Source organism: Triticum urartu, chromosome 3A, assembly GCF_056163025.1.
Source record: "Triticum urartu cultivar PI428250 chromosome 3A, HENAU_Tu73, whole genome shotgun sequence".
NCBI lineage: Eukaryota > Viridiplantae > Streptophyta > Magnoliopsida > Poales > Poaceae > Triticum > Triticum urartu.
The window spans coordinates 13,903,552-13,927,526 of NC_141875.1; the positions used below are offsets into that span (position 1 = coordinate 13,903,552).

Consider the following 23,975-nt stretch of genomic DNA (forward strand, 5'->3'; position numbering starts at 1 on the left):
TGAGGATGAAGACTATGTGGCAGTTGAGGATGAGGCCACTTCCAAGAAGAAAGTGGTTAAGAAGGAATATAGCACTGCTGATGCCACCAAGCTAGGCATGAAGCAAAAGGTTCCTACAAAGAGAATTCCAATGTCTAAGGCCAGAGCATCTACTCAAGTCCCTTTGGGATCTGAACCCAAAGAGGCTGCTGCTGAAGGGAAGAAGAGGAAGGAGAGGATCAAAAAGACCACTGCTAGAGTGCTTGGGAGATCCTCAATCATGAGAGATTCTGAAGAGGAAGAGGAAGAGGAAGAAGAGGTTGCTGCACCAGCACCCAAGGCACAAAAGCTGATGGGTGATGCTATAAAGTCAGGGGCTGCAACATCAAAGCCCAAAGAAGCACCCAAAGCAGCCTCCAAGCCCAAGAGTGCACCTAAGAGGAATACCAGGAGTATACCAGCTGCTGAGAAGAACAAGGCCCCAGTGCCTGAAGTTGCTGCTGATGAAGATGATGAAGGACAAGTCCTGAGAAAGCTCAAACCCAAGATTCCAGACCACAATGATGCTCATCATGTGGCTGAGAACATGAAGATCAGGAGAGACTCAGGGTTGAGGCTATGGAGAGAGTCAGATCCATATGCCACCAGGAGAAGGACTGTTGTTGATTATAGGTTCCACACAAAGGAACAGCAGGACTTCTATGAGATAGTGTTGCTTGACAAGAAGCCCATAGTGTGTGACATGAGATGGGTCGACTGGGACTACATCAAGGAGAATGAGGATCACTATCCAGGTGTACATGATAGTTTCAAGGCTTGTGGAGTCGATGAGTTTGTGGCTCAGAAGCTCCCAAAATGGAATTAATGATGAGCTCATCATGCAGTTCTACTCCACAGCTCATTTCTACCCAGATGGAAGGATTGTCTGGATGTCTGAAGGTACGAGGTACCAGTCCACGGTTGCTGAATGGGCAAAGTTGATCAATGCCCCAAAAGAGAGTGAAGATGACTTGGATGTCTATGCCAACAGGAAGAAGGATCACAACACAATGGCACACATGTACAAGGAGATCCCAGATGCTGCTCTTGAGACACATAAGTTTGGATCTGTACATTACCTTCTGTCAGGCTTGCCAACCATCAACTGGATCCTCAGGCACACTCTCTTGCCAAAGTCAGGTGATCACAAGATGATCAGAGGCCATGCAATTAACTTGCTTCACATCTTTGATGTCCCACAGAAGTTCAAAGTCATGAGCCTAATAGTTGAAACTATCAAGAGGACAGCTGCAGATCAGAAGAGGAGTGGTGGGTATGCCCCACAGATCTAGGAGCTAATCAACTCCAAGATGGGCACTGGTACATATCTGCTGGACAAGGAGCACATGCCTATCTATCCAGACTTCAAGGACAACATTGTGGTTATGAATGAGGATGAACCATCTTCTGTGCACGCACAAGCCAAGAAGGAGAAGACAAAAGCTAAAAAGGCTGCAAGGATGCCAACTACTGAAGAAGCATCTCAGTATCTCCTGAAGAGCAAGCAAGATCAGCTTGGCTACCTGATTGCATCCACTCTGAGGATTGAGAAGGGACTGGCCACCCTGACTCAAAACCAGGAGAGCTTGGAAAGAATCATGGAGCAAAAATTCTATGACTTGGATGTGAAGGTAACTGAAATTCAGTCTGTTGTGGGGCAACTTCAAGATGATATGCAGGAGAGGAAGGGCAAGACAACCACTGATGCATTTGCCAGAGTGCCTAGAGCTTAGAGGTCTGTTGCAGTGCCTGTTCCAGACACCAGAGCCACGTCATCTGCACCAGCTACAGCTTCAGTGCCACCAGCTCCAGCACCTACTCCATCAGCTCCATCTACTTCGACTGAAGCCTTCGTTCTTGGAGTTATCCGGACACCACCACCTGAAGACCAAGCTTGAGAGACGTTTTAGTGCTATGCATTTTCTATGAACTTTTTGGTAACTTGTTGCCAAAGGGGAGAAACATGTATAGATCATAGGCTTCGAGAGAGAGCGTTGCTTTTTATTCTCTCTTGCTTTGATGGTTGAACTTTGTTTACTTTTGATTGCTTGAGATACTATGCTATTATCTGTGAGACATTGATGATCATGTGGTTGATCATAAGCTACACTTATGCTTGTTAGATGATATTATCTTACTTATCCTTATATGATCATTCACTTTGCTTGGTGATGAGTGCATGTATTCAATCTTTATTATTTTGAGCGCTCCACCAAGATGTATGTGACATGGAAGAGTAACCCATGATCCTAAGCCATTGTGCATTTGCAGTCCAAAGCAAATCTTAAGATATGCACAAATTTAGGGGGAGCTCTTGCTTTTCACATACTTCTCAAAGCGACAATATCTTTCACTCCTATTATCATTTGTCGAAGCTTTGATCTATATGTTGTCATCAATTACCAAAAAGGGGGAGATTGAAAGTGCAACTATCCCTGGGTGGTTTTGGTAATTCCTAACAACATATAGCTCATTGAGCTAACATTATTCCAAGATTAATATTTCAGGAAAAGCTCAATGAATGGCATGGCATGGATGAGGAAAGTGGATCCCTCAAAATTCTAAGGACAAAAAGTTTGGCTCAAGCTTGAAGCTCAAGACTCTACATTTTATATTTTAGTGATCCAAGATCACATTGAGTCTATAGGAAAAGCCAATACTATCAAGGAGGGATGAGGTGTTGCTTAATGGCTTGCTTGCTCAAAATGCTTAGTGATATGCTCCAAAATCCTCAACTACCTTCCCACATCCAAATATGACCTAAACCAAAAGTCAAACTCGGCCCCACCGATTCTTTCTATCCAGCGCCACCGAGTTTCAAATGTCATAGCCACTGCCACAAACCCTAGGCAAATCGGTCTCACCGATAGGGATCTCGGTCTCACCGAGATGGGATTGTAATCTCTCTGTTTCCCTTCATAACTTTTCGGTCTTACCGAGATGAGCGATCGGTCCCACCTAGATTGCAATGTAAACTCTCTGTTTCCCTTTTGTAACATTTCGGTCTCACCGAGATGAGCGAATCGGTCCCACCGAGTTTACCTGACCAACTCTCTGGTTAGCTTATTACCAAAATTGGTCCCACCGATTTTGTGTAATCGGTCACACCGAGATTACGTTGTTCCCTAACCCTAACCATATCGGTCCTACCGAGTTGCATCTCAGTCCCACCGAAAATCCTAACGGTCACTAGGTTTGCTGAATCGGTCCGACCGAGTTTAACCATTCGGTCCCACCGAGTTTGGCAAATTGTGCGTAACGGTTAGATTTTGTGTGGAGGCTATATATACCCCTCCACCCACTCTTCATTCGTGGAGAGAGCCATCAGAACATACTTACACTTCCAATACACATTTTGTTTGTGTTGAGGTCAAGATATTCCATTCCAACCATATGAATCTTGATCTCTAGCCTTCCCCAAGTTGCTTTCCACTCAAATCTTCTTTCCACCAAATCCAAATCCTGTGACATAGAGTTGAGTGTTGGGGAGACTATCATTTGAAGCACAAGAGCAAGGATTTCATCATCAACACACCATTTGTTACTTCTTGGAGAGTGGTGTCTCCTAGATTGGCTAGGTGTCACTTGGGAGCCTCCGACAAGATTGTGGAGTTGAACCAAGGAGTTTGTAAGGGCAAGGAGATCGCCTACTTCGTGAAGATCTACCGCTAGTGAGGCAAGTCCTTCGTGGGCGACGGCCGTGATGGAATAGACAAGGTTGCTTCTTCGTGGACCCTTCGTGGGTGGAGCCCTCCGTGGACTCGCGCAACCGTTACCCTCCGTGGGTTGAAGTCTCCATCAACGTGGATGTACGATAGCACCACCTATCGGAACCACGACAAAAACATCCGTGTCTCCAATTGCGTTTGAATCCTCCAAACCCTTCCCTTTACATCCTTGCAAGTTGCATGCTTTACTTTCCGCTGCTCATATACTCTTTTGCATGCTTGCTTGAATTGTGTGGAGATTGCTTGACTTGTGCTAAGATAGCTAAAATCTGCCAAGAACTAAAATTGGGAAAAGGCTAGATTTTTATTTGGTCAAGTAGTCTAATCACCCCCCCTCTAGACATACTTTCGATCCTACACAATGGCCAAACCGGCCACAGTTGTGGCAGCTGTTGTCTTGTGCCGGCTTGGGCTTGCCAGCGGCGTCGTCCTTGGCGCCTCCGCGGGCGTCCCCTTCGGCACATCCTTGTGCCCTGCCCGGGGGGCCTCTTCGCGTCTTACGCTGCTTGCCACGCTTGCGGCCGCCCGTCGTGGAAGAAGGCTCCCCGTTCTTCCTGTCACCGGGGCTGGCATCCCACGACTCCCGAGTTAGGAGCAGCTTCCCGCCGGTAGTGATGGGCCCCGAGGAAGGTTGTGGCTCGTCGGTGTCGACGACCTTGAGGCGACCTATCGCCTCCTCGATTGTCATCGTGGAGAGGTCCAGCAAGGACTCGATCGACCGAGCCATCTGCTTGTACTTCTCAGGGATGCACCGAAAGAGCTTCTCGACAGCTGTCTCCTCGGTGTAGGTGGCATCACCAAACTTCACCAACTTCTGCAGCAGAGTGCTGAGACGGAGAGCAAAATCATCAATGTCCTCACCTAGCTTGAAAGCCAGGCTCTCCCACTCCTTACGAAGTGCCTGCAGAGTGGACTTGAAAGCACGGTCGCTGCCGATGCGTGCCGCGGTGATGGCGTCCCAAGCTTCCTTGGCAGTCCGCTTGCTGGAAAGCGAGAACTGCATCTCGGGCGGGACTGCGGCGATGAGGGCGTCCAGCGCCCGTCGGTCCTCTTGGTGGTCGACGTTGCTGTCCTGGACTGCCTCCCACATGCGTCGCACCTGGAGCCTGACCTTCATGATCCCGGCCCACTCGACATAGTTGGTTTTAGTGAGGGTAGGCCACCCAGCACTAGGACCAACATCCCTGACCACAGTCCAGACCTCGTAGAGGCCGCGGTCTTGGTCATTGCAGCTGCCATCGCGGTGCGCACCTGCACCTGGAGCACGGGCGTGCTCGGCTGCCCACTGCGCCGTCCGTTCTTGCGCCACTTTGGCGCGGTCTGCGTCAGCGCCGTCGTCCGCAGGCGCGGAGCTGTTGGAGCTGCCGGAGCCGCCGCGGAGTGCTTTGGCATCTACCGTAGCCTCACGTGTTGCGTCTGCTGCTGCTGCTTCTAACTCCGCCCTGGCTGCCTCTACCTCCGCTTTGGCTGCTGCCAGCTCCGCTGTAGCCAGCCTCGACACCCTTGCTGCAGCAGCTGCTGCTGCTACAGCTGCTCGCTCACGCTCCTCTTCCATGGCGCGCTCGGCCTCCTGCCGGCGCCGCATGCTCGAGGTGGTCGTGTGCTGAGAGCGACCTGCAGACATGGCTCACTGCAGGGGGGCTGTTGCGTGAAGTGGAGGCTGTTGAAGACGAACTGCTGCTCGACAGTCCGGAGGGAGGAAAGTAACCAGAGGCAGACGGAGCAGCAGCTGCTACCGACTTGGGCTGCTCACACGAAATGCTCAAGGTACAAGATAACGAGGCTCTGATACCACTTGTTAGACCTTTGAACCTGAGCATTGATAGTTGTGGATGACACTAGGAGAGTTTGGGACAATTTTCGTTGGTTTATTTCTCACACAATGCCATACCAACCTGAGGGGTTGGGGTTACATACTTATAGGCTGCTAGCCAGCCAAGCATATGCTGAGATGCTACTAAGATGCCAGTCTAAGATGCTATCCTAACTGCTAGTCCTTGATGGTCAGGAACTCTATCCTAATTGCCACAAGGACCATGTGCTGCAGCCCCACAAGGACCATGTGCTGCAGCCCCACAATGACCCTAGTACACAGACTTATCCAACAGATGTATCACAGTCTTTGTAGGTTTCTCTGCGTATTTGCGAGTCAGATTGTGTTCTGTCTGGTAGCGCACTGCCCAACCGTAACCCGTAATTTGGCAATGTACATATTCAGTCTACGAGTTCTACTACCAAAACAATATTCAGTCTAATAGTTGCACTAAAAGAATACTAAAAGTATGATGAATGTGCTTCTGACTGTCAAACAAAACACCACTAAGGATGGGATGCAATGGCCCAGCTTACTTTCTGCTATGGACTTTATTTCTAACGGTTAGCAATAATGTACACAAATCCGGACAAAGTACTGTGCAGTGGAGTTGAACATACAGTGATAGACAAACAGCAGGGGGATTTGTGTTCACACCTTTTTGTCCACCCAGGTGCCTCTGGATATTGACTCTGTCAGTCGACTGAGCCGACCTCGTCGGTGATGCATCCCGACGACGGCGGTCTCCAACTCCTGTTAAAACATTCCCTTGGCTGCCAAGTTGTTGAGCGCGACCAGAACCCGTATTTGAGTCCACAGGAACGGCAAAGCTTTCCCACGCCGTGAAGACTTCTGTCATTTCATTCCCATGGCCGTCGTGAAGACCCTGCCGCAGGGAAGGGAGATGGAGGAGGATGGGGAGGGAGGGCGCGACAGCTAGGCTAGGGTTCGGCTCGTGTCAACGAGACAACGAGGATGGGATTGGGTGTGGCGCGGGCGCGGATCTGGTTGCGGTCTGAGCTCGTAGGTGAGAGAATGGGAGGGGAGTGGGCGTCGGCAGTGGGGTATAGGGCGGAGGCCGGGGTTGGGGGAGAGGAGGAGGCGGCTGTTTTTTCCTTTTTCTTTTTTTGATGATAAGGCGGCTGGGTTGGGGGAATCGAAAGAGGAGGAAGCTAGCGGCGGGCCGGCGTCTGGTTGGGTTTTTTCGAGGAGGGAGAAAAAACCAGTCAAAGAGGTGGTGGGAGAAGAGATAAAAAACCAGACAAAACTGATTGGTGGGAGAGGAGACGAAAAAAAACACGGGTACCGACCTACCAACTCCCCCTTTAGGAATAGAGAAAACAATCCCTAACAACATCAAACCCCGTCAACTTTTAAGTTATCCCCGTGCCTACCAAGGATTCGGCTTCACAAAAGAATACGGTGTGTCCCATATCTCGGCGTGAAGGTGCTTAATTACTTGGAATGTACATACGATACAAGGTAACCCCTAAATAAAGTCTTGTTGTTTTCCGAATCCACCTACGAATATGCACACGGAACAGAAAATTACCTTTGATCTCTATAGTTCACTTAGGGCTGACAATAATGTGTTACACGACACATTTTCTTACATGAACTATAACACATGCCTTACATTGAAGAAAGATTTTCTTCCATGAACTATAACACATGCCGTACATTGAAGAAAGATGTGTTCTGCTAGGTCCTAGAGGAGACTCTCAAGAAGGGAGGATGACACAATTTCTTTTTCTTTTTCTATCTCAGCAATAAGCCTAGAACACAACCATACTCCACACTGTTCATGACCTTTCATAGAAAATTTATGAGGCAACCCAATACAAGGGAAGACACTGTATACATGACTAGCCTTTTCACAGATGGTCTCTGCATGATGGTGTCAAAGATGCTTGATTTCTTTGAATTGTTGAAAGAATCCAGTAGCTGTTTCCTCCTTTTATTTTCTTGTCGATGTTTCCTTAACGCTTCCCTGAGAGGCATTTTGTACAAGTGCGTATGGGTAGTCAGCCTGGTTCCGCCTAAATCATGCGCAAAGTAGAATAGCCCAGCCTGCAAGCGGCGCTCTTTGTATCTTTGAATGCTATGCCTGATAGATTGCATTGAGCTTTCGATGGCGAGGCGATGCTCTTCGTAAACTTCCCATGTAAGCATGCCATCTCTCACGAGTTCATCGTAGACCTTGAGCGCTGATCTAAAAAAGATGCGTTTGTACGATTCACGGTACAACGATGTGGTCCTGAGAATAAGGTGCCGGTTGACCATTGGGAAGGTACCGTTCTCCTCCCTTCGGCAAAGTCTAAAACTTTTTTTTGGCATCTTGAATTTTTTCTTTCCATGACTTTTGCTGCACAATATAAAACGAGACTCTTAATTAGCCTTGATGCTCAAAATATAGCGAAGGACGGGACTACCAAGATTTATTCGTGAAATTCATGCATGCTCCTCGGAAAAATATATTCATGTCAACCCATGTAAAAAGCTGAGGATCATACCTGACGTCTCCGCTGCTAGTCTCCTTCATCAATCCAGCCATAAGAGCAGATGCTCGAGAACGATCGATGTGTTTGCCGCCTGTCGATATACGTACTCAGCTGGGTCTTGGCAAGGTTTTTATATAGTACAACCAAAGCAAGGCCGATTGTGGTTATATATAAAAAGTCCAATCTGAACTCGTACCCGTCACAGCTACCAACCGTACAGGTGGATGAGTCCTTACCTGATTAGGCACATGAGGAGACGCAGAAAATAGTAAGTATTCCTTCGATGCGCCGTCGTTCCAGCATAGACCCACCGACCTTTCCTTTATGCGTATAATCTGCTCGGTCTCACCGCAAAAAAAAAAAAAAAACCCTGCTCGGTTTAGGGCATCTCAAACTAAATCATCAAACAAATGCCACCAAATATCCACAAACACATTCAAACATGGGTTCAAACGTATTCATGGACAGCCGGCCGGGTATAGGCCATCCAATGGTGATCATCAGATGTCTCAGTCACATCCGTTCAGTTTCTGAGTACTGAAAACAAAACGAGATAAAAAAAAGGTGGAGTCAATCTTCTCCCAAAGTGTGGCGATTCCATTATTTGGATATTCACCAAGGATGGATCGTACTCTGCTTCCTCAGCTTACAAGGTGTAGTTTGAGGGCCTAACTACGTTGGCAATGGTCCTATCGGTGTGGAAGGTGTGGGCTCCTCCGCGGTGCAAAATTTTCGCCTGGCTTGTTCTTCAAGATAGAATATGGACATCGGATCGCCTTGCTCAACGTGGGTGGCTCAACTGCAGGCTATGCCCTCTTTGCAAGCAAAGTTCGGAGACGGCAGCCCACTTACTTTTCCAATGTCGTTTCACCCTTCGTGTGTGGAACGATATTCTTCACTGGCTTGGCATGAATCACATTCATACTACTACTTGGCCAGCGAGGGGCTCGGTGTGGGAATGGCGGAATGGAAATGTATATCTTCGTTCCAAATCCCCCAAGGCGCTTGCCTCACTCATAATGCTAATCTCCTAGGAAATTTGGACGGAGCCCAATGCTAGAGTTTTCCGCAACACGGCCGCACCTACGACGGTCGTCGTTAGTAAGATAAAAGAGGAGTTTTTGCTTTGGGCGTTGGCAGGTGCCAAGCATTTAAATATTGTAATGCCACGAGAGTAGATTTTATTTCTAGCCACTTCGTGGCCTATCTAAACCTCCTTCTTAATCAATGAAATGGCAAATCTTTTGCCTTATTTCAAAAAAAAGGTGGCAAAGATAATAAAGATGGATCTTTTTTTTTTGTCGCTTGGAATCTCTCATAAAGGATTACATTTGAGCACAGTATAATTATAGTCGATCAGCTGGGGAAAGGATCCTCACTTCCGTTAGTCACTTTTTCTTTTAACAGGATGATCAACTTCCAACAACCATCAAGTGCGCACTGTTCTTCTTTTCTTTCTTCTTCCTCCGCCCTGATGTTTTCTCCTACCCTGTAGCCTATCCTGTCAGAAATGAATGGGCTTGACCCATTAACAATTTCTGAAATCTCAAAGTGGCTCATATATAAAATAGCAAGTGGTGATTCTAAAGTTTAGTACCACCCTGAAAGTTGAGGAAGTGAGAGACCTCTTTATATAGTTGGTTCTCTACAACACACTTATTGAGGTGTGAAGGAGACCGCATACGTGCACGCTCGCCTCTCCATTTTATTTTTTGATGTCTTGGCAGAAAAGTTAATTATTTCTCGTTCGGTAAGTATACGACTTAGAATCCAAGTCGGTTTGAGATCATGATCGCGACACGATACCGCCTCTGGTCCTTTTATATGTACTGCTACTCGGCCGCAGCCAAAGATACATCAAAAACACCTAGGGTTTTGCCTCATCTTGCAACTTGCGCCATCACCGTAGTCTACTCTACCCCGAACACCGGCGTGCGGGAGAGCAAGTGTCTGAAACCGTTCGTTCTTGCAATCCTGCATCAGGTGAGCATGAATTAGGTTTTTTGGGAAGCGCTCTGCGTGAGTACCCAAGTTCGTCATCATGGGTCATCTTGCGTCCAAGTCGGGTGGTGCTACTTATCATCGTCGTCAGCAATAGATCGTCACCAACAACATCGATCCGGCATCCACTAATGAACCGTATGTCCATCGTGATATGTTCATGTGTCTACCTATAGTTGATGTTACATGTGCAATGTTGTTTTGCATGTTTTTCTGGTCATCTAGTATGCTAGATTGTTGCATGCTATTTCCTATTAGAGTCATAAAGTACTTACTGGAATTAATCATGAATTTGTTCATCTAATCAACGAGGACTAAACAACCCTAATCTATAAAATACTAATCGGAACACAGGCATCAGGATTCTCCTCCCCATCACCGCTCACCGGAGCGGAAGGCACAGGGAAGGCGAATCCATGGGGTCGCCGGTAAAGTCTGGAGTGAGAGTTTGCTTTGACCGCCTAATTAAGGTCTGGGGAAGAAACTATTGAGATGGGTTCTTCATCTCCCGAAAGACTGTACTTCCTTCTCTCCATCTACATTGCCATGGGATGGAGCTGCACGTCGCATGAGGCGTTTGGAATTTTTGATCGGGGGACGAGGAGGCGAACGCTTGTGAGACGCATATGATCTGTCCTTTTTTAAAAAAGAAAAGAATTGTGTTGCTTTTGTATAAGGAACAAAAATCTCATCCGTATAAGGCTAGAACTCAGGAGCCTCTTCTACTCCATATATAAAGCTTTCGTAGTGTGCGATCGATCTGTTGGAATTAATTAAGCAGGCCGTGGTACTTTTCTCCGAGTAGTATTATAGGAATTCTAATCCAATCCGTACGTGGCATAGCATATACCTAGCACCACCGTGCGTTTCCAGCCGGACGAGATCTAGCAAGCCTCCGGCCGGCGAGATCAGTCGACACCAGGTTCTGGCCGGAAAGCAATCGGCACAAAACCGCAAGCTTCTGCTACGTACGCACTCTTGCCGGAAAAGTCGGTTACGATGGTTGTCCCCGCGGCGGCATCTCCCAATCTTTACTTGCTCGACCTCGTGAAAACCGGCCGCAGGTTCATCGACCGTGGCCTCGTTCTCGCGGACGGCCAGGTGGACAACATCTATCTCCCTGTCGACACTTTCAAGCTCCTGCGAATCGATGACAGTGTTGAGTACAAGAACGTCGGCGACATCAAGGTGGTCGACAGGAGCCACCTGTATCCTGGACAGGTGGTCGGGTCGGCATCCGACATGGGCGGCCAGATCGGCGTCGTCACCGGCGTCAACACCGTGCTCAGCCTAGCCAAGCTCGACAACAACGGCGTGCCGACCAAGGTCATCACGGGGGTGTCCCCGTCTAGCCTGCGGCGCGTCAGGAGCATCAACCTTGGCGACTTTGTCGTGTTCGGGCCGTGGCTCGGCCGTGTGGTCGAGGTGTCCATCGACGTCGATGTGTTGTTCGATGACGGAGCCGTTTGCAGGATCAGAGACGCGGAGTCCACGAATCTGGCGAGAGTGCATGAAAGCGGCAGCATGGTGACCATGCATCGCCGCCAAATGAATAGTGTATTACACCAGGGGCAGCACGTCAGCTTACCAGGCGCTTGTTCACTCTTCAAGGATGCTCGCTGGCTTAATGGCTACTGGCATCCTTACCGACAAGTAGGCACCATCATGAAGGTGGAGACGTCCGGCGTCCTCGTCTACTGGGTTGCATCCAGGCATTGTGGCACCGACAAGGGGCTAGTGGACGCATCCGCTCCTCCAGCCTACCAGAACCCAGACGATCTTATTTTCTTCTGCGCCTCGTACAATTGCTGCTGGGGGCTTGCTGACCGCTGTTTTTTTATAGAAACTAGTTCCACCAAAGAGGATGCAGCTTGTGCTCCTGATCAACACGATGATGATGATGATGATGATGATGATGATGATGATGATGATGATGATGATGATGAGGCAGAGGAGGAGGAGGAGGAGGAATACAATGCATGCTCACAAGAAAACCAAGAGGTGTGTGAAGGAACAAACTCTCAGGTGGTACCACCCACCAAGCAGAAGGATGAGAGGTTTTATCGGAAGCAGCTAAGGAAGGTTGCCTTTGAGGGCCATAGACGGGCGCAACGGCCACAAGTCATGAGACATGTGGAGGTGGAGTTTCCCATGCTCGTCGCCGACACATGCACCACCGTCGACGTGCTGTGGCAGGACGGCACACGGCAACATGGCAGACCTTCATCGACCGTCGTTCCCTTTGGGATCTGGAATGAGCAAGAATTCTTCCCAGGACAGCATGTTGTCGCCAACGTTTTTCCTATTAGTGCTGCCGTTGAAGCTACTGGTGACCATGATGTGACAACTACTAGTGTCAACAATGACATTGTTGCGTCCGGAACTGGACCAACGGTGCGTGTGGGCATCGTCAAGAGCCTGCAATACGAGGACCAGACGGTTTGTGTATCATGGTTCAAGACGTCAGGGCACCCAGATGAGGTTAGGGAGGTCGACTGCGACCAAACCGTCAGTGCTTACGACCTAAAATTGGATTCTAACCACTCTGCTTACTATGGTGATATTGTCATTCGTATCCTACCATCGGGACCAACAGATGACGGTGGAAGTGCACCCTTGTTACGGGGAAACAAGAAGAAAAACGTCGTTCCCGCCGATATTTCATGGGTGGGGCGGGTAGTTGAATTGCCTAATGGGCACATCCAAGTCAAGTGGGGTGATGGTAGCATGTCAACGGTAGGTGGATAATTTCTAGTACCTTTCTCAGATCTACATATATGTTACGTTCTCTACTCAACTTTGTTGATTTGTTTTGGTGTGCTGCAGGTATTGCCCCATGAGATCATTGTCGTCAAGGACGAGCACTACATGGAGCTATTGCTTGAAATGGGCGACTGGGTAGAGGACGATGGCATCGATGACGCACCCGAAGGACCGCTTGCTGCCAACACGGTATATATCTATCTTTCGAAACATTGTCCACTTCAAGAAACAATGAGGTGTGGGGACTATTTTGGTTTCTCCTGGTAGGCAGCAAAGTACTATTTATTCGATGATAAATGATTATATGGATGGATACACCTCAATTGATGTGGTTATATGTGTTATCTTATTTTAGGACATTGATCTTCAAAATCTGGATAACGATGTCGAAAGCGCCAGCCCGGCAATGTCAAGGACAAGCCTTTTAGGTTTTTCATTCCGGTCTTTGCTCCAATTCACCAGCGACATGGTAGCTCGCGGTAAAGGGTACCTGATGAACTGGCCGCCCTCATCGTTGTCACCAAGCTCGGAGTTACCTGCGCCCGCAAATGATGATAGTGTCGGTGGTGCTACAATGGGGACCAGCGGTGCTGATGTAGATTTGACCAGTCATGGTTTTGCCGGGGGGACGAAGGTTGCAGATGCTACCTGTTGCTGTGATGAATCGTTCAGCTTTCCACGTTTCGATGTACTGCAGATGAGCCCTCTGGATCACCACTACCTTGAGACTACGGACCAGGTAATTATATATATGTTAGAAAATGATGAAGAACGGAGGTAATTAAGGTTAGAGTAAGGGATGTTTACATGCACAGTATGGTGTTTGTCTAACGGTGGAATCCATCTTATGGCATTCCTTTTTTTAATGCAAAACTAAACTCTCTGACTTAAAATAAGTAAATGACCACACAACATGTTACAAGTCATTATAAAACGAATTTTACTAACTGTAGAACTTTAATCAATGCTCTTTTTTTTCAAGGAAATGCAGGGCACTGGTCGTGGGAAGAGTTGGGCCAAAACAGTACAAAAGGAATGGAAAATTCTAGAGAACGACTTACCAGGTATGTCAGTGCACCTGAAAATACATGGTCCATATGCTTGGTTACAAATGAATAGCCAACCATTTAATGTGCAGAAACCATCTATGTGCGAGCATTCGAGGACCGCATGGATCTGCTTCGGGTGGTGATGGTGGGCGTGAGCGGGACACCATACCATCACGGCCTTTTCTTCTTCGATCTGCAGCTACCTCTGTCATACCCGTCTGCCCCACCGCAAGTGTACTACCACTCCTTCGGCTTACGGCTCAATCCCAACCTCTATGAGTCTGGTACGGTGTGCCTCAGCTTGCTAAACACATTCGGTGGCGAGGGCACCGAGGTCTGGTCCTCGACGACATCAAGCCTCCTCCAAGTCGTTGTCTCCATCCAGGGCCTTGTCCTCAATGACCAACCATACTACAATGAGGCTGGCTATGGAACACTGGTCGACAAACCAGAGGGTCGCCGCAATGCGCTGCCCTACAATGAGAATGCTTACCTGCTTACCCTTCGGACCATGCAACATCTTTTACGTCGACCACCTCAGGGATTTGAGGAATTCGTTAAGGAACACTTCCGCCTTCGGGGAAGGTTTGTGCTCAGGACATGCAATGCGTGGTTGCAGGGAAATAGTGTCGACAATGCCCATGACGCTGGAGCGAGTAGGAAGCGGTCGTGCTCGGCTGGGTTAAGGCTTGCACTCAACAACGTGGTGCCAAGCCTCATGGCAGCCTTCACAGAGATGGGAGCCGAGGGATGCGAAGAGTACCAATAGCTATGAATCAAATTGCTATGTGCTGTGAGCAACTCACTAGAGAGACGAGTATGTGATGGTGAGACCTTTGCTACACCTCCAGATTAGTTTGGATTAGTTGAAATGAGGGCTACACAGATATATGATTTTTGGTGATGGTGGTGGTTTTGTAATCGTTCACTTTTTTGTTCTAAAACAATTTATACGTACTCCCTATTTGCTTTATTTTCTTGGTACACATAGGTTACTAATTTTGCTATTGCTTATTAATTCGTCTACGAAGGGAGGTCTGGTACGGTAAAGTGGGGAAGTATGCTTCCCTTCCACAGCTATATAATCACTTCCAAAAGTATCAATTTTGGTTAGCATATAAGATGGTTCCAAAAGTAGATCATAGCCATGTTATAACAAATGTCAAATGAGAAATTGTTCTATATACCTTCTCGTATTTGTCTAATGACAAATTATCATGCTGCATATATTATAACAAAAGTGAAGCTATGGGGCATCAGCGAGAATGCATGTAAACAAATGTTGAACCACCACAACGATCGGAATTGTACAACATACGACACTTTGATCAACAAGGTACGAAATACCAAACTCTTCTAAAAAAGCATCCATGTAATACAACTCCCCTGGTTGCTCCCACGGGCGGCCTGGGAGCGAACCCTAGCCGCCGCCGACGCGGTCCCGTCCGTCCCATCTTTCTTCTCGCCACTGTCAGCGGATGTCACAGGGCAAAGCCCGCGCGGCTCGGCGGGATGGGGGGGGGGATCCTCCTCCTGCAACGCTCACGCGGGTGCATGCACTGGCAAGGGTGGCCACGTTCAGTGTGGTGCAAAGCGGGCATGCTGCTCTGGCATTGGGCGGGAGCTCATAGTAGGGGAAGTCAGTCCCCTTTCGGTTGCACGGCTCAGAAGCAATTGGCAGGTCGGTGGCCTTGGCAGCATTGCCGTTCGGCCTCTAGGGTTCGTCATGGTGGCTCTTCTCCAACAAGGCGACCTCTTGGGAGTTGTGTCATTCACGGGTGACGGCCGCAACAATGTCATCGGCGGGCTCCTGGTCTTCGGGCGTCTGCTCTTCTCCGGCGAGTTGGGGCGGGTGCGTCCCTCTCGTTCCCACTTTGTGGGGCGCGTCTTCGCGTCGGCCAAAGGAATGCTAGCCTTTGCTAGCCTCCATGGTGACGCAATTGTGGTGTGATGCCGTGATCTGGCCGAATCCGGCCTGTCGGCGTCTCTGGCCAGTGGCTACGTGGGAGGTGTGCAGGCTAGTGGAGGTACGACGCGTCGGGTTCACTACCGGAAAAGAGTCCTACCCCGACGGCCAAAACAATGCCGACGGCCGCCGTCGGCCTACTTGGAGCTATGCCGACAACCACGTCTTGGGCCTCGGCTTATCCTGGCCGTCGGGCTACCCTGACCTAAGCCGTCGGCACCCGTCGGCACAAAATGGCCGTCGGCCTAGCTGCAAACACGCCGGCAGCAGCCGTCGGCATAGCAGTGGGCCCGGCGACCCCGCCCGTGACCAGCGGCTAACACCATCAAATCTATGCCGACGGTCGGGACGGGCGGCCGTCGGCATATCTCCGCATGCCACGTCACCGATCCACGGCGCACCGTCCAACACATATGCCGACGGCGGCCGTCGGCATACCGCCACGTCACCGATCCGCGGCACGCCGCCCATCTAAACCCTGCCATCTCTATGTCGACGGCCGTCGGCATAGTTATTTTTTTATATATGTGTTTATTCTTTTTTATGTATTATTATATTAACAGACATGTAGCATATGCTTTTTTATGTATTATTATATGAATATTTATGTAGTTTGTAATTTTTTCCATAGATTATGAATATATATATATATATATATGTATATAGTTTGTATTTCTTTCGAGCACGTTAATAATGTGCCGTCATGTTCTTTTGAATATAGGTCCTTATATTTTATTAAAATCAAAAACAGCTACGCCGACAGAAGTTTTGTGGCGGTTGCAAACGCCTGACACCTGTCTCTGGAGTATGACGCCCTCACGTCCGCGGTGTGCCCCCCTCACGGACGGCGCCGCCGCCGACACCTGGAGGGCGGAAACAGCCGCATCGGGTCTATACGGAGGGGACGTTGCTCCCAAGTGTTTCTATGGGATGACCTACCACAACCGGGTGGTGTTGTGGCATGTCCGAAGAGGCGGCACACATCTCCGGGGCGTGGCCCCCCTAACGGACAGCGCCGGCGGCGGCACCTAGAGGGGGGGAACGGAAGCGTCGGGCCTACACGGAGGGGGTGTAGCCGTGGGTTTGGCACGGATGTTGCTCTCAGGTGTCCCGCTGGGCTGAACTGACACAACCGGGTGGAGAGGTCCACTGGTCAAAGCCCGTCCGTGGAAATTCAAAGGGCTAGATCTCGTGGTCAACTGCAACAGGGTTAGGCGGACGGGGGCCCTGGGGGTAGCAATGCGACCGGAGCATCGCATCGGCCCCTCATACATGTGGGGTGGTGTTGTGGCATGTCCAAAGAGGCGGCACGCATCTCCGGGGCGTGGCCCCCCTCACGGATGGTGCCGCCGCCGGCACCTGGAGGGGGGAAACGGACGCGTCGGGACTACACGGAGGGGATGTAGTTGTGGGTTTGGTCCGGATGTTGCTCCCAGGTGTCCCTCTGGGCTGACCTGACACAACCGGGTGGAGAGGTCTGATAACCCACAAGTATAGGGGATCGCAACAGTTTTCGATAAGTAAGAGTGTTGAACCCAACGAGGAGCTAAATGCAGAACAAATATTCCCTCAAGTTCTATCGACCCCCGATACAACTCTACGCACGCTCTACCTAGAACAAGTATGAAACTAGAAGTACTTTATAGGTGTTGTTGGATAGGTTTGCAAGAATATAAAGAGCACGTAAATAAAAGGTAGGGGCTGTTTAGATAAACAAACAATAAAGTAAATATAGCGAGTGTGGAAAAGTGGTGGTAGGAGTTGCGAAATTGCCCCTAAGCAATTGACTACTTTACTAGACCCATAGCAAGTATTACGTGGGAGAGGCCACTGCTAGCATGTCATCCCTGACTTGGAATTCTATGCACTTATGATTGGAACTATTAGCAAGCATCCACAACTACTAATGTTCATTAAGGTAAAACCCAACCATAGCATTAAGATATATTGGTCCCCCTTCAATCCCGTATGCATCAATTTCTATGCTAGGTTGAAGCTTCTGTCACTCTTGCCCTCCAATACATGGTCCTATCAACATACAACTAACCCTAGGGTGTGATCCACGCGCGCAATCATATGATGAGCACCAAAGGACAGCAACATAACCACAAGCAAATTAAATCAGTCATAATAATTCATCAACCACCGATAGGACAACGAAAATCTACTCAGACATCATAGGACGGCAACACATCATTGGATAATAATATGATAGCACCATGTTCAAGTAGAGGGTACAGCGGGTTGCGGGAGAGTGGACCGCTGTAGATAGAGGGGGGGAAGGTGATGGAGATGTTGGTGAAGATGGCGGAGGTGTTGGTGTAGATCGCGGTGATGATGATGATGGCCACGTCAGCGTTCCGGCGCCACCGGAAGAGAAGGGGAGAGGGGGCCCCTTCGTCTTCTTCTTCCTTGACCTCCTCCCTAGATGGGAGAAGGGTTTCCGCTCTGGTCCTTGGCCTGCATGGCATGGGAGGGGCGAGAGCCCCTTTGAGATTGGATCTGTCTCTCTGTCTCTCTCTGTTTCTGCGTTCTGTTATTCTTCCCTTTCACCGTATCTTATATTCCCGGAGATTCGTAACTCCGATTGGGCTGAAATTTTAACACGATCTCTATCCGGATATTAGCTTTCTTGCGGCGAAAGAAGGGCATCAACCGCCTTACGGGTGGCCCACGAGGGTCAGGGGCGCGCCCCTGCCTCGTGGCCACCTCGAGCACCGTCTCGCGTAGATTTTTCTTCCCAAAAATCTTATATATTTCCAAAAAAATCTCCTTCACTTTTTATTCCATTTAGACTCCGTTTGATATGGATATTCTGCGAAACAAAAAACATGCAACAAACAAGAACTGACATTGTGCACTGTATCAATATGTTAGTCCGAAAAATAGTATAAAAAGTTGCCAAAAGTATATGAAAATTGTATAATATTGGCATGGAACAATAAAAAATTATAGATACGACGGAGACATATCAGCATCCCCAAACTTAATTCCTGCTCGTCCTCGAGTAGGTAAATGATAAAAAGATAATTTTTGATGTGGAATGCTACCTAGCATAATCTTGATCATGTAATCTAATCATGGCATGAATATTAAGATACGAGTGATTCAAAGCAATAGTCTATCATTTGACATAAAAACAATAATACTTCAAGCCTACTAATAAAGCAATCATGTCTTTTCAAAATAACAAAGCCAAAGAAAGTTATCCCTACAAAATCATATAGTCTGGCTATGCTCCATCTTCACCACACAAAATACTCACATCATGCACAACCCCGATGACAAGCCGAGCAATTGGTTCATACTTTTTAACGCGCTTCAACATTTTCAACCCTCACGCAAAACATGAGCGTGAGCCATGGATATAGCACTATAGGTGGAATAGAATGGTGGTTGTGGAGAAGACAAAAAGGAGAAGATAGTCTCACATCAACTAGGCGTATCAACGGGCTATGGAGATGCCCATCAATAGATATCAATGTGAGTGAGTAGGGATTGCCATGCAACGGATGCACTACGAGCTATAAGTGTATGAAAGCTCCAACTGAAACTAAGTGGGTGTGCATCCAACTTGCTTGCTCATGAAGACCTCGGGCATTTGAGGAAGCCCATCATCGGAATATACAAGCCAAGTTCTATAATGAAAATTCCCACTAGTATATGAAAGTGACAACTCAAGAGACTCTCTATATGAAGAACATGGTGCTACTTTGAAGCACAAGTGTGGAAAAAGGATAGTAGCACTGCCCCCTCGCTCTTTTTCTCTCATTTTTTTCTTTTCTTTTTTTTCTTTTTTTGGCCTTCTTTTTTTTGGCCTTTCTCTTTTTTTTCGTCCGGAGTCTCATCCCGACTTATGGGGGAATCATAGTCTCCATCATCCTTTCCTCACTGGGGCAATGCTCTAATAATGATGATCATCACACTTTTATTTACTTACAACTCCATATTACAACTCAATGTCTAGAACAAAGTATGACTCTATATGAATGCCTCCGGCGGTGTACCGGGATGTGCAATGATCTAGCGTAGCAATGACATCAAAAAACGGACAAGCCATGAAAACATCATGCTAGCTATCTTACGATCATGCAAAGCAATATGACAATGAATGCTCAAGTCATGTATATGATGATGATGGAAGTTGCATGGCAATATATCTCGGAATGGCTATGGAAATGCCATAATAGGTAGGTATGGTGGCTGTTTTGAGGAAGATATATGGTGGGTTTAAGGTACCGGCGAAAGTTGCGCGGTACTAGAGAGGCTAGCAATGGTGGAAGAGTGAGAGTATGTATAATCCATGGACTGAACATTAGTCATAAAGAACTCACATACTTATTGCAAAAGTTTATTAGCCCTCGAAGCAAAGTACTACTACGCATGCCCCTAGGGGTATAGATTGGTAGGAAAAGACCATCGCTCGTCCCCGACCGCCACTCATAAGGAAGACAATCAATAAATACCTGATGCTCCAGCTTCGTTACATAACGGTTCACCATACGTGCATGCTACGGGAATCACAAACTCAACACAAGTATTTCTACTAATCCCCAACTACCCACTAGCATGAATCTAATATCACCATCTTTATACCGCAAAACTATTGCAAGGAATCAAACATATCATATTCAGTGATCTACAAGTTTTATGTAGGATTTTATGACTAACCATGTGAATGACCAATTCCTGTCATCTCTCTAAACAGATATAAGTGAAGCAAGAGAGTTTAATTCTTTCTACAAAAGATATGACCACGCTCTAACAAATATAAGTGAAGAAAAAGAGCATTCTACAAATGGCGGTTGTCTATGTAAAGAGAAACAGGCAATCCAAACTTCAATAGATATAAGTGAAGCGCATGAAGCATTCTATAAAGCCATACTCAAAAGATATAAGTGAAGTGCAATGAGCATTCTATAAATCAACCAAGTACTATCTCATATCAGCATGGTGCATAAAAGAAAAATGAAAACTAAATGCAAAAGACGCTCCAAGATTGCACATATCGCATGAACGAAACGAATCCGAAAACATACCGATACTTGTTGAAGAAAGAGGGGATGCCTTCCGGGGCATCCCCAAGCTTAGACGCTTGAGTATCCTTGAATATTTACTTGGGGTGCCTCGGGCATCCCCAAGCTTGAGCTCTTGCCTCTCTTCCTTCTTCTCACATCAAGACCTTCTTGATCATCGAACACTTCATCCACACAAAACTTCAACAGAAAACTCGGTAAGATCCGTTAGTATAATAAAGCAAATCACTACTCTAAGTACTGTTGAAAACCAATTCATATTTTGTTTTTGCATTGGGCCTACTGTAATATAACTTTTTCATGGCTTAATCCACTGATATGAATCGATAGTTTCATCAAAACCAGCAAACTATGCATCAAAAACAGAATCTGTCTAAAACAGAACAGTCTGTAATAATCTGAACATTCACCATACTTCTGATACTTGAAAAATTCTACCAAAATTAGGAAAAATAAAAAATTTGTATAGGAAGAAAGTTCAAAAAGAATCAGAACCATTTGACGTTCCAGCAAGAAATGTAAAATCGCGCACTACAGCCAAAGTTTCTGTCCTGCACCGTACAAACCATCAGGCAAATGTAAACATCCTAAAGGCGAACCTTGGCACATTATTTTTATAATACAATGAAATTTTACAAGGGGATAATTATTTTTATTGAAAAGTTTCTGTGATCAAGATTCAAAAAGTTTCCGTGAGCATGAACAAAGTTCAAGGCTAGCTCCCACTTCAACAATGCTTGTCTTTCTCACTTTCGCTTTCCTTTTTGAAAAAGTTTTGGGTTCCCCTCTTTATTTTTGTTGTTTTTAAACTATATAAAAGCACTCAACTGAAATAAATGACTCTCTAAAACTTCCGGGTTGTCTCACTGGCAGCGCTTTCTTTAAAGCCATTAAGCTAGGCATATAGTGCTCAAGTAGTGAATCCACCCGGATCCCAAGGTATATCAAAGCCAACTTTAATTAACAATGATTTGTAATTTAGTAGTGAGCACAAAGTAACATATATCATGCAACAACGAAGTCTAACTCTCTTCCTATGCATCGGCATGTCATAAAAGAACAATTCATGCACACATAGTAAAGGCCAATGCATAGTATAAACAGTTTCTTGCAATTTTATCATATTGGAAACATAGAGAGGTGGAGATATAGTTCCTCTCTCATAATAATTGCAAGTAGGAGCAGCAAGCACATGCATATTATATTCATCAAAATCATCATGTGCAACGTAAAAGGCAACCCATCAATATATTCCTTAATAAGAGAAAACTTCTCCGATATAGTGTAGTTTGGAGAATTCAAAAAGATAATAGGACTATCATGTGTGGGTGAAATAGCAACAACTTCATGTTTAAAATAAGGAACTATAGAAAGTTCATCTCCATAAGCATAATTCATATTGGCATCTTGGCCACAAGCATAGCAAGCGTCATCAAAAAGGGATATTTCAAAAGAATCAACGAGATCATAACAATGATCATAGCAATCATCCTCCGGTAAGCACGAAGGAAAATTAAACAATGTATAAGTTGAAGAGTTACTCTCATTAGAAGGTGGGCACGGGTAGCTAATCCGCTCTTACTCCTTTTGTTCTTCGCTCTCCTCCTCATATTTTTCATCCAATGAGCTCACAGTTTCATCAATTTCTTCTTCCGTAGACTCCTGGAAAATATTAGTCTCTTCTTGGACAGCGGAGACTTTCTCAATAAGCGCATTAATATAGGAATTATATTCATAATTATCATAGCAATATTTTAAGATAGCTAAATTTTCAGGCCTATAAACATCATCATCATAAGCTTCATGCTTTTCAAACAAAGATTCAATTTCATAAGCACCCTTAAAACCAACAAATTCTTCTATTTGTTCCACATCATAGTAATCATTAAATTTCATAAGAAGCTAAGGTTTCATTATCATTAAATTCACATGAAAAGGGAAGGTGTGGAGCCTTCACCTTAGAGCAACAAGTATAATCATATCTCAAGCATAGTTCCCTAGCATACCAATTCAATATATGAATTTGATCCCATAATAGTTTCCCTTTTTGTGTCAAGCGGTAATCCCTAAAGTATTCACGTTGATCCAATGTTACTCCCATTACATAATTGAATGGGGTTTTCTCAGGATTATTAAAGTAGTACATAATATTTTCACATAACCAGCATCGAGGGTTTTAGGAGGATCCCCATCTCCATGAGTAGCAAGTACACCTAATTTTTTTTGGTATTTCATGTTCCATATCCATAACTAAAGATAGAGAACAACTAAGAACAGCAAATAAAAATTACTTAGTGATAAAGCAAACAAGCACACACGAGAATATTCACCCCACGCTATTGCTCCCCGGCAACGGCGCCAGAAAAAGGTCTTGATAGCCCACAAGTATAGGGGATCGCAACAGTTTTCGATAAGTAAGAGTGTCGAACCCAACGAGGAGCTAAAGGCAGAACAAATATTCCCTCAAGTTCTATTGACCACCGATACAACTCTACGCACGCTTGATGTTCGCTTTACCTAGAACAAGTATGAAACTAGAAGTACTTTGTAGGTGTTGTTGGATAGGTTTGCAAGAATATAAAGAGCACGTAAATAAAAGGTAGGGGCTATTTAGATAAAGAAACAATAAAGTAAATATAGCGAGTGTGTAAAAGTGGTGGTAGGAGTTGCGAAATTGCCCCTAAGCAATTGACTACTTTACTAGACCCATAGCAAGTATTATGTGGGAGAGGCCACTGCTAGAATGTCATCCCTGACTTGGAATTCTATGCACTTATGATTGGAACTATTAGCAAGCATCCGCAACTACTAATGTTCATTAAGGTAAAACCCAACCATAGCATTAAGATATATTGGCCCCCCTTCAATCCCGTATGCATCAATTTCTATGCTAGGTTGAAGCTTCTGTCACTCTTGCCCTCCAATACATAGTCCTATCAACATACAACTAACCCTAGGGTGTGATCCACGCGAGCAATCATATGATGGGCACCAAAGGACAGCAACATAACCACAAGAAAATTAAATCAATCATAGCAATTCATCAACCACCGATAGGACAACGAAAATCTACTCAGACATCATAGGATGGCAACACATC

The 23,975-nt window shown here is 46.5% G+C and overlaps 3 protein-coding genes and 1 non-coding gene across 4 annotated transcripts; 1 reads left to right on the forward strand and 3 right to left on the reverse strand.

Moving 5' to 3' along the window:
- Window positions 1–1,740: 1,740 nt before the first annotated feature.
- On the reverse strand, window positions 1,741–5,370 carry LOC147977812 (uncharacterized). Its single transcript, XM_087514546.1, has 2 exons — window positions 4,093–5,370; window positions 1,741–1,767 (listed from the first exon to the last, which is right to left on the reverse strand). The coding sequence occupies exons 1-2, from the start codon at window positions 5,368–5,370 to the stop codon at window positions 1,741–1,743; spliced, it is 1,305 nt and encodes a 434-aa protein (XP_087370672.1).
- Window positions 5,371–7,273: 1,903 nt separating this feature from the next.
- On the reverse strand, window positions 7,274–8,113 carry LOC147977813 (uncharacterized). The gene is made up of 2 exons (XM_087516460.1): window positions 8,073–8,113; window positions 7,274–7,924 (listed from the first exon to the last, which is right to left on the reverse strand). The coding sequence occupies exons 1-2, from the start codon at window positions 8,111–8,113 to the stop codon at window positions 7,372–7,374; spliced, it is 594 nt and encodes a 197-aa protein (XP_087372586.1). The 3' UTR covers window positions 7,274–7,371.
- Window positions 8,114–9,343: 1,230 nt separating this feature from the next.
- Window positions 9,344–9,445, reverse strand: LOC125549653 (small nucleolar RNA Z103). Its single transcript, XR_007301428.2, has one exon. It is a non-coding gene; the product is annotated as a small nucleolar RNA Z103 (small nucleolar RNA).
- A 1,615-nt stretch (window positions 9,446–11,060) lies between these two features.
- Window positions 11,061–14,642, forward strand: LOC125547631 (putative ubiquitin-conjugating enzyme E2 23). The gene is made up of 5 exons (XM_087516461.1): window positions 11,061–12,797; window positions 12,888–13,013; window positions 13,180–13,563; window positions 13,807–13,888; window positions 13,963–14,642. The coding sequence occupies exons 1-5, from the start codon at window positions 11,061–11,063 to the stop codon at window positions 14,640–14,642; spliced, it is 3,009 nt and encodes a 1,002-aa protein (XP_087372587.1).
- The last annotated feature ends 9,333 nt before the right edge of the window (window positions 14,643–23,975 follow it).